The sequence below is a fragment of the Lucilia cuprina genome, chromosome 5, assembly GCF_022045245.1.
Source record: "Lucilia cuprina isolate Lc7/37 chromosome 5, ASM2204524v1, whole genome shotgun sequence".
NCBI lineage: Eukaryota > Metazoa > Arthropoda > Insecta > Diptera > Calliphoridae > Lucilia > Lucilia cuprina.
In genome coordinates, this window is record NC_060953.1 from 5,970,248 (window position 1) to 5,986,916 (window position 16,669).

The window sequence follows — 16,669 nt, forward strand, 5'->3', positions numbered from 1 at the left end:
AGTACCAACGTCTTGTCCGTAGAATGGGCAACCCCATCTCCACTTACATCACCAACACCTTGCCCCGAAGAACTACCAACTCCATATCCTCCCTCTTCATCCCCAGCTACACCATCATCCTCTACAGCATCAACAAATTGTTCCGTTGAACAGCCAACTTCATCAACACCTACAGAATGTCCACATACTGCAGCACCAACAACCTCAGTGCAACACAAACTCACGCCATGTGCAACCAAACAGCATTTTCTTAAATTTTCTGCTGTGGATTGTTTTATTTAGAATAGAGTCTACTGTAGAAAGTTTTCTTTAGAATATAGTCTGATGTAGACAGTTTTCTTTAGAATAGAGCCTGCTTTAAACTGTTTTCTTTAGAATAGAGTCTGTTTTTAGAAAGGTGTCTGTTGCAGACTGTTTTCTTTAGAATATAGTGTGCTGTGGATAGTTTACTTTAGAAGTGAGCATGCTGAAGACAGATTTCTTTAGAAGTGAACCTGCTGTAGACAGTTCTCTCCACAACAGAGTCTGCTGCCAACTTCATCAACACCTACATAATGTCCACATACTGCAGCACCAACAACCTCAGTGCAACCAAAACAGCATTTTCTTAAATTTTCAGCTGTGGACTGTTTTATTTAGAATAGAGTCTACTGTAGAAAGTTTTCTTTAGAATATAGTCTGATGTGGACCGTTTTCTTTAGAATAGAGCCTGCTTTAAGCTGTTTTCTTTATAGTGTGCTGTGGACAGTTTACTTTAGAAGAGAGCACGCTGAAGAGAGATTTCTTTGCTGTGAACCTGCTGTAGACAGTTCTCTTCACAACAAAGTCTGCTGTGGACAATTTTCTTTAGAATATAGTCTGCTGTGGACTGTTTTCTTTAATATAGAGTGTGCTGTGGACAATTTTCTTTAGAATATAATCTGCTGTGAATAGTTTTCTTTGCGACAGGGTCTGCTGTGGACAGTTTTCTTTAGAAGTGGGCCTGCTGTAGACAATTTTCAATACAGCAGAGTGTGCTGTAGATAGTTTTCTATAGAGTATACGCTATGGTAGACAGTTTTCTTTAGTAAAGTATCTCCTATAGACGATTTTCTTTAGAAAAATGTCTATTGTTAACAATTTTCTCTAGAATGGTGTCTGTTTTAGACAGTTTTCTAAAGAATTTAGTGTGTTGTAGACAGATTTCCTTAGAAGTGAGCCTGTTGTAGATAGTTGTTTTTACAACAGCGTCTGTTGTAAACAGTACTACAGCTGTAGACAGTTTTCAATACAGCAGAGTCTGCTGTAGATAGTTTTCTATAGAGTATACGCTATGGTTTTCTTTAGTAAAGTATATCCTATAGACGATTTTCTTTAGAAAAATTTCTATTGTTAACAATTTTCTCTAGAATGGTGTCTGTTTTAGACAGTTTTCTAAAGAATTTAGTGATTTCCTTAGAAGTGAGCCTGTTGTAGATAGTTGTTTTTACAACGGCGTCTGTTGTAAACAGTACAGACTGCTGTGCACATTTTTCTTTAGAAAAAAGTCTGCTGAAGACAGTTTTCTTTAGAATGGTATCTGCTGTAGATAGTTTTCTTTACAACAGAATTTGCAGCGAACAGTTTTCCTAACAACAGAGTCTACTGTGGACAGTTTTCTTTACAACAGAGTTTTCTAAGGACAGTTTTCTTTAGAAATCAGCCTTTTGTAGACAGTTTTCATTACAACAGCATATGCAGATGACAGTTTATTTAGAATACAGTCTGCAGTGGACAATTTTCTAAAGAATAGAGTCTGCTGTAGATAGTTTTCTTTAGAAGTGAGCCTGCTGTAGACAGTTTTCTTTAGAATGCTGTAAACATATTTCTTTAGAAGTAAGCCTGTTGTAGACAGTTTACTTTACAACATAGTCCGCTGTAGATAGGTTGGTTTAAAATGTAGATTGTATTCTTTTGAAAATTCTCTACTAAAGCATATTTTTTGGTGAGAGAAAATTGATTCTTATGAAATAAAGAGTGAAAATTTCTTTATCTAAAATAAATTAATTTATAAAAATATTGTTAAGCAGAACTACATATAACAAGCATCTGTTTTTCTATTTATTTATATATTGATTTTTGTTATCTTTTGTTAATGTAAAAATAAATTGTTAAATATATAGATAGACAAGTTTAAATAATTGTTGTTACAACAATAATTGTTAAAGAAATTGTTTAACAAGTTTTTAGTTTGTATGGTATGTAATAGACTTTCTGTCTCTAGCTTTCTCTCTCTCTCTCGCTCTATCACTCCCACAAAAGTTTTCCTTAATAGATAAGTTTCTTTTTTTTTGCTTTGGACCTGACAACAGCTCTAAATCATGAGTATTTTTACTGATAATGATAAGAAATACTTAATGTAAATTTAGTAAAACTTAGGCAGGGGGTAGTTAGGCTAATAGAAACTTTGTATGACATTTATTAATCATTATCATATTTCATTGATTATTACTAATTACGGCATAATACACAATAATATTTTAATCTTTAAGTGCTTTTTTATCATATTATGATTGTTATAATTTTTTTCCTATAGAAAAAGTTTAAGATTTAATAGGTTTTATTGTCAAGGCACTTAATTGAATTCTATTGTTAAACGTACTTTAATTAAATATAGTAGGTCAAACGTTTTTCAAGAGAGGAGAGATAGGAGAGAAATTGTTAAAGAAGGGAGGGGGTGTGTCGTCTACTTAAGCGACAGATATAATTAGCTGTTACAGATCCTATATCAACACTTCCACAGTGGCTTTAACTTGTGGGGATGTTAAAGATATCTTTAGAAATGTTTTTGCAGGTTTCTCAAGAAAAATTTTCTGCTGTCGACCTGTTTCTTTAGAAAAATGTCTTCAGTTGACAGTTCTTTTAAGAAAAGTGTCCGCTGTAGGCAGTTTTCTGTAGAAAAATGTCTGTTTTAGACAGATTTCTGTAGAAAAGTGTCTGTTGTAGACAGTATTCTGTAGAAAAGTGTCTACTATAGACAGTTTTCTTTACATAAGTGTCTGCTGTAGAGAATTTTCTTAACATAAGTGTCTGTTGTAGAGAGTTTTCTTAACATAAGTGTCAGCTGTAGACAGTTTTCTTAACACAAGTGTCTGCTGTACAAAGTTTTCTTTAAAGAAGTTTCCGCTGTAGACAGTTATTTTACAAAAGTGTCTGCTGTAAATAGTTCTCTTTAGAATCTTGACTTTTGTAGACAATTTTCTTTATAGAAATGTATGTTGTAGACAGTTTTCTTTAGTAATGTGTCTGGTGTAGACACTTTTATTTAGAAGTGTCTTATGTAGAAAGCTTTCTTTGCACAGGTGCCTGTTTAAAAAACTTGACTTTTGTAGACAGTTTTCTTTACAGAAATGTATGTTGTAGACAGTTTTCTTTACAGAAATGTTTGTTGTAGACAGTTTTCTTTAGAAATGTGTCTGGTGTAATCAGTTTTCTTTAGAAGTTTCTTCTGTAGACAGTTTTCTTTAGAAACGTGACTTCTATAGACAATTCTCTTTAGAAAAGTTTCTGCTGTTGACGACTTTCTTAAGAAATGTGTCTGGCATAGTCAGTTTTCTTTAGAAGTATCTTCTGTAGACAGTTTTCTATAGAAAAGTGTCTGCTATAGACAGCTTTCTTTAGAACAGTGTCTGCTGTAGTCATTTTCGTTTAGAAAAATTTGTGGCGTTGCTTTATTAATTTTTCCTAAGAAAAGTTTATGCTGTAGTCAGTTTTCATTAAAAATGTGTCTTCTGTAAACACTATTTAACAAAAGTTTCTGCTGTAGGTAGTTTTCTTTATAAATGTGTCTGGTGTAGTCAGTTTTCTTTAAAAGTGTCTTCTATAGACAGCTTTCTTTGCAGATGTGCCTGCTGTAGACAGCTTTCTTTAGAAGTGTCTTCTGTAGACAGTTTTCTTTAGAAAAGTGACTGCTATAGACATCTTTCTTTAAAACAGTTTCTGCTGTGATCAGTTTCGTTGACTGTTTTCTTCAGAAAAGAGACTACTTCAGTAAGTTTTCTTTAGAAATGTGTCTTCTGTAGAGTTTTCTTTACAGAAGTATCTGCTGTAGGCATTTTTTTATACATGTGTCTGGTGTAGTCAGTTTTCTTTAGAAGTGTCTTCTGTAGACAGCTTTCTTTGCACAAGTGCCTGCTGTAGACAGTTTTCTTTAGAAACGTGACTTCTGAAGACAGTTCTCTTTCGAAAAGTGTCTGCTGTTTGCAGTTTTGTTTAGAAATGTCTCTGGAGTAGTCAGTTTTCTTTACAGAACTGTCTGCTGTAGATAGTTTTCTTAAGAAGTGTCTGTTAACAATTTGTTTTAAAGAATTGTTTGCTTTAGACAGTTTTTTTTTTACAGAAGTGTCTGCCGTAAGCAGTTTTCTTTATAAATGTGTCTGGTGTAGTTAGTTTTCTTTGGAAGTGTCTTCAGCGCCTGCTGTGGACAGCTTTCTTTAGAAACGTAACTTCTCTTTAGAAAAGTGTTTGCTGTTGACAGTTTTCTTTAGAAACGTGACTTCTTAAACTGACTTCTGTTCAGAAAAGAGTCTGCTGTTGACAATTTTCTTTAGAAAAGTGTCTGCTGTTGACAGTTTTCTTCAAAGTAGGCAGTTTTTTTTTAGAAAAGTTGACAGTTTTCTTTCCAGAAGTGTATGCTGTTGATAGTTTTCTTTGCAGAAGTGTTTGCTGTAGACAGTTTTCTTTAGAATAGTCTGCTGTTGACAGTTTTCTTTACAGAAATGTTTGCTCTAGACAGATTTCTTTACAAAAGTTTTTGTTGTATAAAGTTTTCTTTAGAAAAGTGTTTGCTGTTGAATGTTTTCTTTCAAAAAGAGACCGCTTTAGTGATTTTTTCCTAAGAAAAGTTTATGCTGTTTTCCTTAGAAAATAATATTCTGTAGACAGTTTCTTTACGAAAGTTTATGCTATAGAGAAATTTTCTTACAAAAGTATGTTCTGTAGTCAGTTTCTTTAAAAATATATCGGCTGTAGTCAGTTTTCTTTAAAAAGAGTTTGCTGTAAGAGTTTTCTTTTTTAAAAAGCTGTGCTGTAGTCAGTATTTTTATAAAAACATTGTTTGCTGTAGTCAGTTGTCTTAAAAAAAGCTTCATTTTTATTTAATTTTTTAAGTTTTATTATTTTTTTATTTAATTTTCTCTTTACTGTTTCGTTTATTTTTTTTGTTCACATTACATTTGTTTTTCTTGATTTATTTTTTTATGGTAATTTTATTTAAAAAATTTATTGACATACAACTACACTTAAAACTTAAATGAAGTAATTTAATAATAAATTATGCACCAGCAAAATTTGTGTATGTGTGTGTGTGAGTTTTAAAGGGAGGGGGTGTACTTTTGTTTTTAATAGTATTTTTCTTATTTATATATAAATTTAAATATTTTTATGAGAATTTAGATTAGTAGACAAAATTTTATGAAATTTTCTTTTGAGACCAAAGTTTTGTTTTTCAAATTTCATTAAGGGTTTTTTATCTTTTTTTTTTTTTTTGTTTTTAGCAAGTTTAATTCTTAATTTCTTTTTGATTAATTATTTGGTTTGCTGTTTTCTCTAAGTTATGTTTTAAATTTATTTCATTTCTTTTTAGGATTTATTTCTACAAAAAAGTTTCGTTTCGTTTTTTTTTCTTTTCCAAAAAAAAAAACAACAACTTCCAAAATATATAAATATGTTTGTTTGTATAACATTTGTTTATGCATTTTGCTGTTTATATAAATTAATAATAAAAAAATATTTAAAAATAAAAAAAATAATTTCATTTAACTTTTTTTTTTGCTCAAAAAAAGAACTTTTTTAAAATTTTGAAATAAAAATTTCAATAAAATTTAGAATTTATGTTGAAAAGTTAAATGAACTTATGAATACCTTAAGTTTATTTTGGAAACGTTTTGTTTAGCGGGACGAATAAAAAATTGAAAATTTAATATTTATGGTCCATATAAATATTTACGTTTTTGATCTTCTATATAATCGTGTGTGGACATTTGTATGGCGCGTTGTAACATTTCAGATTCAGTTAATTGGCTAAAGCCTGGAACCAAAAAAAGAGAAAGAAAACCATAAAAATATAAAACTAAACTCTCAGAGAGATTTTTTCGAAAGAAAAATGTACTCTCTTTCAAAAAGAGAAAAAAAGTTTTTGAAAAAAATGAAGAGAAACATTTTCAATAGAAATTTGTCTCTTTTGTCATCAAAAGAGAGAGAGAGAGACTTTCTCTTTCAACAAAAAAGAGCAATTATCTGTGGGAAATTTTTCTCCTTCGTCATTTTTGAAAAGAATTCTCTCTTTACTAAAGAAAATTTTAGATTTTTTTTTAAAGAGAGAATTTTTTATTAAAAAAATGAGTAACATTTTCAAAATAAAAGAAAATTTTACTCATTTACAAAGAGAGAGAAATTTTCCACCCAAAAAAATGTACTTTTTTACAAAAAGAGAGACAATTTCTGACAGAAAAAGAGAGACATTTTTATACTAAAAAGACAATGTTTTGTCTTTTACAAAAAGAGGGAAATTTTGTAAAAAAAAGAGAAATTTTGTCTCTTCGTCCAAAAAGAAAAATTTTTATAGAAAATTTTCGTATTTTGTATAAAGTGAGACTTTTTGTAGAAAATTTGTCTCTTTCCATAAAAAGAAACCTTTTTTTTCGTTAAAAAAAAACAAAGAAATTTTCTATAGAAAATTTTACTCATTCACAAAGAGAAAGCTATTTTCCACAAAAAAATGTATTCTTTTAGAAAAAGAGAGACAATTTCTGCAAAAAAATTATACTCTTTTATAAAAAGAGAGAAATTTTATACAAAAAAAAGAGAAAGTTTGTCTTTTTCATCAGAAAAGGGAATTTTCTATAGAAAATTGTACTCTTTTTACAAAAAGAGAGATAATCTCTGCAAAAAACTGTACTCTTTTATAAAAAGAGAAAAATTTTGTACAACAAATTAGAGAAAATTTGTCTCTATAGTTAAAAAAATAAATTTTTATAGAAAATTTTTGTTTTTTGCAAAAAAGAGAATTTTTTGTAAAAAATTTGTCGAAAATTCGAAAAATTTTATTCGTTTAAAAAAAGGAGAAATTTTCTATAGAAAATGTTACTCTTTCACAAAGAGAGAGAAATTTTATGCAAAAAATTGTACTCTTTTACAAAAAGAGAGACATTTTCTGTAAAAAATTGTACTCTTTTATAAAACAAGAGAAATTTTATACAAAAAAAAAAGAGAAAGTTGGTCTCTTTCGTTATCAGAGAGAAAATTTATATAACAAATTTGTCTCTTTTGCCAAAAAGGAGATATATTCTGTAGGAATTTGTATCTTTTGTCATCAAATGAGAGAGACTTTTTGCAAAAACTTTCATCTTTCGCACTTTTTATAGAAAATTAGTCTCTTACGTTAAAAGAGAGAAAATTTCTATAAAAAATTGTCTCTTTAGCGAGAGGAGAGATATTTTCAATAGAAATTTGTCTCTTTTGTCATCAAAAGAGAGAGACTTTCTCTTTCAACAAAAAAGATAAATTTTCTTTGCAAAATTTTTCTCTCTCGTCAAAAAGAGAATCATTTTCTATCAAAAACTTGTCCTTTTCACCAAAAGGGAGACATTTTGTATAGAAAATTTGTTTCTTTCGCCAAAAGAGAGACTTTTTCTATAGAAAATTTGTCCCTTACACCAAAAGAGAGACATTTTCCAAAAAAAGAAAATTGCTTCTTTCGCTAAAAGAGAGACATTTTCTATAGAAGATTTTACTCTTTTGCCAAAAGAGAGACAATTTCTATAGAAAATTTGTATCTTTCGCCAAAAGAGCGATTTTTTTTAGGAAATTTTTCACTTTCGTCAAAGGAGAGACATTTTCTCTTAAAAATACGTCTCTTTCGCCAAAAGAGAGACGATTTCTATAAAAAAATGTTTCTCTTTATCTCTTTCACCAAAAGAGAGACATTTTTAATAAAAAATTTGTCTCATTCACCAAAAGAGAGACATTTTCTCTAAAAAAAGAGTTTCTTTCACTAAAAAAGAGACATTTTCCATACAAAATTTTGTCTCTTTCGCCAAAAGAAGAGAATTTGGGTTTTCTTACCATCATTCGCATAGGATGCCTCTAATAACTCCTGATAAAAACTAGAATTTGTCTGCTTTATGGGGGAATTTGTTGTTGGTGTTGTAGAAGCAGACATTGTGTTGCCCATTTCATTTCCACTAACTGAAGCTGAGGAAGAAGATGACGGCAATGCAGCTGAAGCGGCAGTACAGCTAGTTTTATTGTATTGTTTTTCCGGTGTATGAGATTGTTTCGAAGTACTTGGTAATTGTTGCTCATAATCCGGAGTTAATGGACGTTTTTCTTCACGTGCACTCAAGTCAGCGACATAATCACGTTTGGGACTTTTACGCAGAGAAACAGTATCATCTCTATAATTATTAAAATTTTAAAAAATAAACTTTCAAATTAAATTGTAAAGAAAATATGACTCACTGTTGATTACTTTGCAAATCACGACGTCTTTTCTTATTAATTAACTTTTTTGTGGGATTACGTGTTTTAGATTTTTTACTTCTGACAGCAGATGAAGGTGATGTAGAGCCACCTATTGAACTAGTACTACTCATATCGGTATCATCACTATCGAAACCTAAATCGTCACCGGTTTTTAGATGAGCTAATGAAGTAAAATGTTTGGGTGAGTGAGAAACATATTGATGTTGCTCGAGATTATTTAAAGTTGTGCTGTTGTTACTATTGCTATTCGTAGTAGTTGTTGTTGTGGAGGAACTTGCTGAGCTGGTTATAGTGCTATTAGTATTGCTATTGCTATTTAAAATATTATTGGAATTTAAACGTTGTATAGCGTATTTAGAAGGTGAAGCCTCTGCATCAGAAGTCGCTTCACCCGACGTTACTGTGGCCGATGTTGAGGCTGCCGCTGAGGTAGATGTGGCATTACGATTTTTTTGCAAATTATCTCTACACCATTGTAAATATGATTCTCTAGCTATTTGCTCTTCAATTGCCTCATTTGTGGCCTCCCAGTCTGTTGTCTTTAGTTTATCCTCAAACATAGTTTGTTCTATTTCATCTTGTTCACTCATACGTACGGCCTCTTTTGTTTGTAGTTCTGGTTTATAACCAGCTAAACCTAGACCTACACCCACAGTGGCATTATAAGGATCTATAATGGCATTATAGTGTGTGCCCCTCTGATAGGATAAACGTAAGGGAGCATAACCATTATTCGATTGTTCCGAATTGAATATATTAATGGGAGCTGTAAGTGAAAATTTTAGCAAGTTAAAATGTTCATTGTATAAAAATGACTAAACTTACTGGGCTTATAGCAATAGACCTCAACAGGACGACTATAAATTTCGGACATAGCTTGGATTTCAATATGATTACCATGAGAATCTTTACGTCGTTTTCGTTTGATGTAACTGTTAATATCTTCAGTTACAAAATGACTAAAATATTCACGATTTTTAAACTGTAATAAAGAGAAGTAAAAATTTATGGTTTTTGTAATAGAAAATTGACTTGTTTATAGAAAGAGAATCATTTTCTATAGAAAATTTTCTATTAAATTTGTAAAAAAGTAATTTTTTTACAAATTTAATTTAAACTTTAAAATCTTTGCCGAAAAAGAGAATTTTTTTTCTATTTTAATAAAAGAGAGTTATTTTCTACAGCTAATTTATCTCTTTCGTCAAAAGAGCAACATTTTCTTTCGAACATTTATCTTTTTTGCAAAAAACAGAATGTTTCTCTTCTATTAAAGACATTACACTTACAATATAATCCATAGTATGTTGCCTTATAACATCATGCATTTCCTCATCCCCATAAATTTGCAAAGAAATAGAACGAAACAAACAGGCACCATCCTCTTCTACAGGCTTTAAAATATAACCACGATCAGCCATACATTTGGCAAATTGTTCATCTTTCTTTTGCCATTCATCGGCCGTAGTTAAATTCTCCTTAGGTTGTAAATGTTCATCACCCGAATTGTAACCGGAAAAAGTATCTTCTATAGCTTTAAGCAAACCACTAGCTGCCTGAGCAACAGAACCCGATTGAGTTTGAGTTGTCTTGGAGGTCGTAAGTAAATGATCAGGAGATTTATTGCCCAACGAAGAACCATGTGTTACAGCTGCATTAGGATTAACAACACCTGATCCCACCGTTGCAGCTGTAGCCGAGTGAGGACTATTGCATTTAATGTTTGCCACACTAATGCCAACATTACCATGTTTGTCATTAAGAGCGGCAGCTACTCGTTCCCTTTTGTGGTGCAATTGTGAGGGATCATTATGATGATCACGTCGTTTATTGCGTGAAGTCTTATGGGGACTACGTCGATGTCTGGCCAATTCATCATAGACATCTACCCTACGCTGGGGACTCTAGAAATTTTGAAAGAAAAAAACAAAATAAATTGGATAAATAAACGTGTTCTCCATAAAAGAAAGCATACCTGACCGTGAGCATCTATTACCACATTACGATGTTGATTTAAGGCATTCGTTCCCGCATCTCCAACATTAGCCACTTGATGTGACTCCTTTTTATCCGATTCATTCGCTGAGGTGCCAGACCTCTTGGGTGTTGGTGCTATAACAGGTTTTATAGTCATTCCAAGAAGCTAACAAGTTCTATTTCAACTTATGACGCAAATCTGAAAATATTTCCTCGATTTTTTTTTCTCAGCTTTTTCTATCTATCTCTGTAGTCTTTTACTCTATAAATGTCTTCTTTTGTGTTCCGTGATTTTTGTCGTATTTTTTTATTTTATTTCTATTATGGGTTTTTTTTGTATGTTTCCCTTCTTAGCTGCTGCTTCTTCCACCTTTTTTTGATTATTTTTGTATTTTTCTCTATATTTGTGTCTTTGTCTTCTTTTATTATAGTTTTTTCCCTTCTGTATGTTAGAAAAGAGGAAGGGGAAATTGGGGTTTTTCCTTTTAGATTTTTCGAAGGCAAATTTTTGTTCTTAATCTTTTGCAAAAACTTTTAAATTTATTTGTTTTCAATAATATAATAAATAAATTTTACTTTAATTCCAGTTTTAAAACGTTTTAAACAGGTTTTATAAAGGAAATTTCACTTTTTCAAGAGCAATTCACTTTTTTTGTGATGACTTCCATCAGAATTGTGTTTTTATTCACACGCACAGATGTTTTTCGTATGAGTGTTTGTCAGTTTGTTGTTTTTTTGCAAGCAGGGTTGCTTGAAAATGTAGTACTTTGTGTAAACATATGATAAAGTTGGTAAATTTATCGACATACAGAGGGCAGCACATTACATAAAGTAGTATTGTGGAGAAGTTGTAAATAAACGGTTGTAAAAAGTAGTTAATAGAATAAGTCTGATATTTGGAGGGTTATAAAACGGATAAGGAAATGGTTTTTAAAATTTTAAAAAATAGTAATTTATGAAGCATTAATTGCTAAAAAAGCTGGTGTAAAAATTGTTATAATTATTGGAAGAGTTGCAGACTAATTAGTGATTAACTTTTTATCACAATTTATATTTTACTTTGTCTCTTCTATAGACTATAGTATACCCTATATTCTAGTCTAGTTTAATGACTAGTCTATACTTCAGTCCATAGTCTAGTCTATAATTAGGTCTACCGTTTAGCTAATAGTCTAGTCTATAGCTAGTTTAAAGTCTAGTCTATATCTAGTATATAGCCTAGACTAGTTAACTGCTTAGTTTCAAGTCCATTCTATTAAAAAATAAAACAATTTTTTTAATGAAAAATATGTATGTCTTAATTATTATTGTTATTTTTTTCTTATTTTATTAATTGTATAATAAAATACTTAAAACTATTATTTTACATTAATTTGTTAATAAATTTACAATACAATTTGTAATTTTATTTATTTATTTTTATTATATATAAAAAACACATACATTTTCTTTTTATTGTTTTTCTTTTAAGAATTTTTGCTTAAATAAATTTTGTTTATTATATCTACAATAAAAAAATAGTTTTATTTTTATTTCTTTTTTTGTAATAAAAAAATCTATGATTTATAATACAAATACACATATATTTTATATAATTATATATAATAATTGAGACTATTTGGAGAAATTATTAAAGAAAAACAAAAAATATATTTACAAAATTTAAATTTTTGTATAAATGTTGTAGTTTAAAAAACTACTACTAAAATATACTACCATGTTAGAGCCAATGAAGGAGTACCGTAAATTACAACTGTGTTGTGGTAAAAAAGGTAAACAAAACTAAAGTAACGGTACTTTATAGTAAAAAGTGAAAAGTCATGCGGTAGTCAAACAAAATTAAAGAAAATTTTAGTTTTTAAAGTAAAACATATAAATTAAATAGTTAAAGTGTTGAAAAAAAGTTGTTTATGAAAATTTAAGTGTTTTTAAAAGTATGTATGAAATAATTAAAAGTGTGCGTAAGCTTTTAAAGGAAAATAATAGCAAGCAATATTGTGTTTAAGAAAAAAGTTTTTGATAAGAATGAAAATTATGAAAAATGTTAAAAAAATGTTTGTTAATTTGTTAATAAATAATGACAACAACAACAAAAATGTGTAACTAGCTAACTTTACAAAATTCTTGCTGTGTGCCACCAGGTGGGGGCTAATTAGGCAGTTGCATTTGTTGCTGGGGCTGCTGCTGGGGATTCTGTTGCTGGGTGATAACCACATGTTGCTGTTGTAGTTGTTGGTTCTGCAATTGTTGTTGTACTTGTTGCTGCTGTTGTTGTTGTACTTGTTGTTGCTGCACTTGTGAGGTTTGCTGGGTTTGAGTTTGAGGCTGTTGCTGCTGCTGCTGCTGAACTTGCTGCAAAGTGGCTTGCACCACGGCCAAGGCTCCTGCCACTGGCTGCAGCATACTAGTACCATTTTCACTCTCATTCTGCATACTTAACTCAGCCTTAACTCTACGTGCTATATGCGATCTAGTGTGTTTTCTCAAATGATCTTTACGATAGAAACCTTTACCACATTCCTGACATATATGACGTTTCTCGCCGGAATGTATAACAAAATGCAGACTTAATTGTTCTTTTCTTTTGAACGCCTTCAAGCACACCGTACATATGAAAGGTCTTTCGGGATTGTGCGACTGTTTGTGACGCGTCAGATGATCTTTTCTTTTAAGCGTTGCTTGGCATATATCGCAGATGTATCTTCTTTCAGAATTATGACCTATTAAATGAATTTCTAGCAATTCAGGTTCGGGATAAGCCACTTGACATTCGGGACACATGTACAAAGGACTGCCATCTAAAGCGGTGGTTAAACGTATTTCGCCGGGTCTGGGTTTAGGTTTGCGTTCCTTAACACGCTTTTTTCGTTTTTTACGTTTAGGTGTAGTGGTAGTGGCTGCCGCGCTAGTACTAGGCTCTATAGGTGTAACCTGCTGTTGTTGGGTAGTTTGTAAAGTAGCAGCCAAAACACTAGTTGTAGGTTGGGTTTGTAACAAGGGCAAAGTGGCGGTGGCTGTGTTTTGTTGTTGTTGTTGCTGCTGCTGCTGTTGTTGTTGTTCTTGTATTGTGGCCGTTACTTGCTGCAATTGCTGCTGAGGTATTGTGATTGTAGTTGAGCCGCCCAAAGTGTTTAAACCCAATGGTGGTCCCGTTTGTACCTGTAAGACCTGTTGTGGCAAATAAATGATTTGTTTCTTCATGTGCTTGTCTTAAACATAAAATATCTACCCATTTACTATCTCTTTGCCTAATATACTTACTACATTTTGGTTTTCCTTTTTAATATTCTCCGCTGAATATTTTAAAAAATGATGTAATGATAGTGGCAATGTATTAGCCGGAAGATGTGATAGATAATCTGCAACCGTAGTACCAGGGGTTAATGATTGCCATGAGGTATTTTGTAACACTATTGAGAGGAAGTAAGAAAATTTTGAGAATTTAATACAACAGCTCTTTAAGTCTTAAAGTAAAAGTGAAATATGCAATTGAAATGGCCTCCACCTGGTTTTAACTAAACTATTTATAACTAAATTGGACTTTACATATGTGTAAAACTAACATTCTGGAATATAAAGCTGCTGGAGCAATAAAAAATCAACATCTTTTCGTTAAGGTGAGTTGAAATTTAAAGCATTTTAATAAAAAAAACTATATATTTTCATTCGCCCATCTGATTAAACATTATATTATCAATTATAAAATGGTTTCTGGTGCAGTAACTAGTTGTATAGTAAGTTTTGCTTCTTCCTTTTAACCAAGAAGTAATAAAAATCATTCAAATTTTGATAGAACAGTTGACATGAGCGATATTGTCCATTCAATAGTACCGGCTCATCATATTTTTAAGATATTTAATCAATTTTGGACCCTGTATGTTGTAGGCCTAATAACAGAGCCTATTCGTCTAGTCCTAATGTAAGAGCCTCACTTGACTCTAGCCCACATAAGAACGTCTCTGCAGAAAATGACTTAAACGTCCACTTTTGACTTATAAACATTAATATCGTGATAAAATTTGCTTAATTAACATTATTATAACCATTAATCCTTTCTCAAGATCGGTCCATATTTGACCCAAACTTCATATAAAAACAAATTTTGGAAAATTTCTTTAAATTGCCTAAATATAAAGGACCTAAAGAAAAATTCAATATAAATGCTTTAAAATTATACACCCATAGCTAATGTAGGGTGTTATACAGTCGGTCGTGACCGACTTCTATTAGATTTTTTCGGTATACAAAATTTTGAGTTATTCGATTAAGAAGAAAATAAAATTTAATACTGACCTAGTACGTTTTCTTCTCATTTTTACCCAAACACACCTATTGCTTGTCTCTGCCCGCTAAGACCCCGCCCACTTAAGCTATTCTAACTCACCACGTTTTGAATCCACACCTTGTTGTTGCAATATGGCATTGCATAAATCCTGAGTTAACTCCTGAGGTGCTGCTAGCTGTGTCTGCAATTGCTGCGTTGATGTTGAGGGCTGTAATTGAGCTTGTTGTAAACCTAAGGCAGTAGCAGCCGCTGCTGCTGAGGTGGAAGCTGTTATGGTATTTTGAGGATAAGCTATGGCGGCTTGTACTAAACGTTTATCTTCGGTTTGTTGATTGTAGGCGGGTATAGTAGTATACTGTGTAGTTTGTTGTTGTTGCTGCTGCTGTTGTTGTTGTTGCGCTTGCTGTTGATTGCCCACACCAGCAGCTGCTAACGCAACCATATGACCATTGTATTTATCACCTTGAGAATCATCGTTGTTGGTGCGAAATTTGGCGGGCAAAGCGGTAACAGCAGTAGCAGTGGCAACTTGTATGGCAGGTTGATTGAAGTGGGTCATACTAATGGTAGAGGTACTAGGTTGTTGTTGTTGCTGCTGCTGTTGTTGATAACGATTGCCCGCTATTGTTACAGTATCTTGTTGCTGTTGCTGCTGTTGTTGTTGTTGTTGCTGCTGTTGTTGTTGTTGTTGCTGCTGTTGTTGCAGTGTGGTAGTTGCTGTTACCGTGGCCACCGCCGAAGCCGATGTTACTGTCGATACCAAAGGTGTTGTGGTGGCAGTAAACTGGGCTATACCCGGTATAGAACCGGGAAATGGATTACCAAATGGTGTAAAATTCATTTTCTCTCCTTAAGGATTTTCGTATTAAAATTAGTAAAGTTTTTCTTACGTATAATTAAATTGTTATGTATAAGAGTTTTAAAAAAATATTTTGTAAATTTCTGCAAAGAAATTAAAAAAAAAACTTATTACTTTTCCAACAAATATTATGTTTAGTTTGTTTTAGTTTGTTTGTAAAAACTTATAACTAAAATTACTTTTTTCCCTATTTAAAACTAAAAATCCCGGCATTTACAAACATAAACAGAGAGCCGGATTTTTTTGTTGCTGTTTCTGTTGTTATTGTTACGTGTCTACCCACGTACATACATATATATTACATCTTAAATTTTCTCCCAACTATTCATACACAAAGGTTTTCCATACATTATTATTACTGTGTTGCGTTATTCAACTCCCTTAAGGCTGTTTATGTTGCCACATAGAATACAAGCACAATACAAATTACTCGTACATACACTTTATATGTATGGTAAATAAAAAGTGAAATTCCGTTTGTGTTGAGAAATTGGCTACCAAAAAATAAAGGATGGAATAATGGCAACAAAAAAATATATATCAACATATATACATACATAAATATATCGCAATCCCACATCAATAAACTACAATTTAAATAAAAACTTTTACTCTGAATTTTGCTGTTAACGTAGTAGTAGTAGAGAGTAAAAATTTATTGTTAGAGTAAAAAACATAAACTGAGAGAATGTATTTTAAAGCGAGAGAGTTTTGTAAAGAGTGTTAAAAATAGAGAATGGACCAAAGTTGCCGTTATAGAAAAAGGTTAGAATTATTAAGTTATATTCTTAAAATTATCCTTTTTGGAAACATTGTTCAATTCTTGATTAGTTCTAGTTCAGTTCTAGTTCAGTTCTAGTTCAGTTATAGTTCATTCTTAGTTCAGTTCTAGTTCTGTTCTAGTTCAGTTTTAGTTCAGTTCTAGTTCAGTTCTAGTTCAATTCTAGTTCGGTTCTAGTTCAGTTCTAGTTCAGTTCTAGTTCAATTCTAGTTCAGTTCTAGTTCAGTTCTAGTTCAGTTCTAGTTCAGTTCTAGTTCAGTTCTAGTTC

General features: G+C 31.5%; 2 protein-coding genes and 1 long non-coding RNA gene across 5 annotated transcripts in view; 1 reads left to right on the forward strand and 2 right to left on the reverse strand.

The window, feature by feature from the left end:
* Nucleotides 1–5,591: 5,591 nt before the first annotated feature.
* Nucleotides 5,592–11,177, reverse strand: LOC111681893 (1-phosphatidylinositol 3-phosphate 5-kinase). Of its 2 annotated transcripts, none has more exons than XM_023443792.2 (6): nt 10,496–11,177; nt 9,789–10,403; nt 9,328–9,484; nt 8,479–9,268; nt 8,083–8,414; nt 5,592–6,046 (listed from the first exon to the last, which is right to left on the reverse strand). In XM_023443792.2, the coding sequence occupies exons 1-6, from the start codon at nt 10,631–10,633 to the stop codon at nt 5,943–5,945; spliced, it is 2,136 nt and encodes a 711-aa protein (XP_023299560.2). In that variant the 5' UTR covers nt 10,634–11,177; the 3' UTR covers nt 5,592–5,942. The 2 variants fall into 2 exon arrangements, with proteins under 2 accessions (XP_023299560.2, XP_023299559.2); XM_023443791.2 differs by having other exon boundaries at nt 5,595–6,046; nt 10,475–11,175.
* A 1,290-nt stretch (nt 11,178–12,467) lies between these two features.
* Nucleotides 12,468–16,669, reverse strand: part of LOC111681903 (alpha-protein kinase 1) — a 6,114-nt gene continuing 1,912 nt past the window's right edge. Inside the window, exons 2-4 of one of the 2 annotated variants that reach the window (XM_046951897.1) lie at nt 14,879–15,703; nt 13,738–13,886; nt 12,468–13,644 (exon numbers count right to left, since the gene is read on the reverse strand). In XM_046951897.1, coding sequence (XP_046807853.1) covers nt 12,625–13,644; nt 13,738–13,886; nt 14,879–15,602 — 1,893 coding nt within the window. In that variant the 5' untranslated portion in view covers nt 15,603–15,703 and the 3' untranslated portion in view covers nt 12,468–12,624. Of the gene's footprint in view, nt 13,645–13,737; nt 13,887–14,860; nt 15,704–16,669 lie in introns of both variants that reach the window. The other variant, XM_046951896.1, reaches the window with a different exon arrangement.
* LOC124420090 overlaps nt 13,532–16,669 on the forward strand; it is a 175,436-nt gene continuing 172,298 nt past the window's right edge. Inside the window, exon 1 of the long non-coding RNA XR_006941022.1 lies at nt 13,532–14,093. This is a non-coding gene — a long non-coding RNA (uncharacterized LOC124420090). The remainder of the gene's footprint in view (nt 14,094–16,669) is intronic.

What these genes read in the sequence shown, in the direction of transcription:
- LOC111681893 (XM_023443791.2), bottom strand. Translation starts at nt 10,633, where the DNA reads ATGACTATAAAACCTGTTATAGCACCAACACCCAAGAGGTCTGGCACC. An exon ending in GATTTGCAAAGTAATCAACA is followed by an intron (nt 8,415 to 8,478) that starts GTGAGTCATATT and finishes TAATAATTATAG; the next exon opens with AGATGATACTGTTTCTCTGC. An exon ending in GGCATCCTATGCGAATGATG is followed by an intron (nt 6,047 to 8,082) that starts GTAAGAAAACCC and finishes TTTTGGTTCCAG; the next exon opens with GCTTTAGCCAATTAACTGAA.